General features: G+C 33.4%; 1 protein-coding gene across 1 annotated transcript in view; it reads left to right on the top strand.

The window, feature by feature from the left end:
- Positions 1-1,637, top strand: part of LOC21386352 (homogentisate solanesyltransferase, chloroplastic) — a gene marked incomplete at its 3' end in the record, with an annotated part of 4,953 nt that extends 3,316 nt beyond the window's left edge. The window contains exon 6 of the mRNA XM_024161171.1: positions 1,545-1,637. Coding sequence (XP_024016939.1) covers positions 1,545-1,637 — 93 coding nt within the window. The remainder of the gene's footprint in view (positions 1-1,544) is intronic.
- Between the last annotated feature and the right edge of the window lie 103 nt (positions 1,638-1,740).

Raw genomic sequence — 1,740 nt, forward strand, 5'->3', positions numbered from 1 at the left:
GTGGGTGCCTGGGCCTTGGGCGGGCCTGGGCCATGCCTGGGCTGCGGGCCTCAAACATGAGGCCCAGCCCAGGCCCTTCTGGCATGCCGTGCCGGCCCGGCTCATAACAGTACAGGGCCGGGCCGTGCCGAATTTGCTACTGTAGCGGGCTGGGCCGGGCCGTCCATGGACGGCCCGGCCCAATTGACACCTCTAGATATGTGAGAGGCAATATTATACCTAACCAATTCTGTTAGATGGGGAGCCTTTCATTGGTAGCTTTCCACTTTTATTTGGAATATATTCAAATACCACTTTTCATATTCACTACAATTTTGTAACCTATATTTATATTGACTAATATAAATCCTTATTCTATATATAGCAACTGAGTACACGTGGTTTCGTATTCATTCTATTGTTGTAAAGATGTGGTCACATACTAATTAAAAAATAAGTAGAGATGTCATATGAATAGGTTGACAACGATGTATTATAGTTTCAATATTATCATGATGGTCGATAGAGCTCCAAGTTTGGCCCTATTGCGAAACCTCTCACTATTAGCCAAGTCTCAGCCCCGTTAAGTGTTCGAGACGGTTCTAACGCCTGAATCGGACTGATAATCCAAATACTAAATGCCTTTTCAGCTCAGGTCGGGTAGGCCTGAAATCCTTTATTTATTTATTAAAAATTTCCCTTATTAAGGTTTAATTAAGTCCGATTCTACCCGCCAACTTTAAATACATAACACCCCAAACTCCCATTAAGACCGTCAGGTCTGGGCCGAATGGCCTGAACCTTCTGCTCTAATTGTCAACAAGAGATGAAGTCAAACAAAACCATGAACCAGTTTTTTATAGACGAGTTTTTATGATTATATTTTCATGAGGATTATTATTAAAAATAGAAATTTTATTACGGGTCGTGATAAGATTCAAATCTTATTAATTGTCATAATTTTTTTTTTAACTATCCAGTTTATATATTATGACTATCGGATCAATATATTATGGTTAAAATAACGATATACCCGCTGATGAATAAATATTAGAATAACCATTAAAACTACACACCTTATACTTATATTAGCAACGTAATTAAAGTATGTTGGCATTCTTTAATGTCCCTAATAATTTCCTCTTGTAATTTATTGTGTGTTTATATATATATATATATATACACACATATATATATATATGTATATATATAAAAGTGTGGTTTTAGTAGTTACTCTAATAGTTATACATCAATGAGTATTATTATTTTGGCATGAAGATATTGATCAGAAGGTTGTAATAAATTAGATACTTGACTAAAAAAAATTTATGACAATTAACTAAATTGAATTTTATATTTGATGGATAACTACCTATAGAAACATAATATTAAAAACTCATTCATATATATATATGTGTATATATATATATATATCAATTATCCTATTTTATATTACTATTAGCCTATAAGTATCACTTTTGACATTTCAACCTATAAATGCGAACAAGTAAATGAATTTATTTTAATATATCTCTTACTTAACTAGCTTGCAATTTGCTATGCAGCCCCCCAAATGTTGTGATCATTACCTTTATTGTATCATTTTTCCTAGTCTTTACCCTTACAAAAGATATTCCAGATGTGGAAGGTGATATGAAGTAAGTTATATTTTTCACCATATCGATTTATAAACTCAAAATCTTAAATTTTTAATTTCAATCACCCCTTTGATTTTTTTTTAATAGCCTATACTTCCGGCAT

The sequence above is a fragment of the Morus notabilis genome, unplaced genomic scaffold, assembly GCF_000414095.1.
Source record: "Morus notabilis unplaced genomic scaffold, ASM41409v2 Scaffold578, whole genome shotgun sequence".
NCBI classification, from domain to species: domain Eukaryota; kingdom Viridiplantae; phylum Streptophyta; class Magnoliopsida; order Rosales; family Moraceae; genus Morus; species Morus notabilis.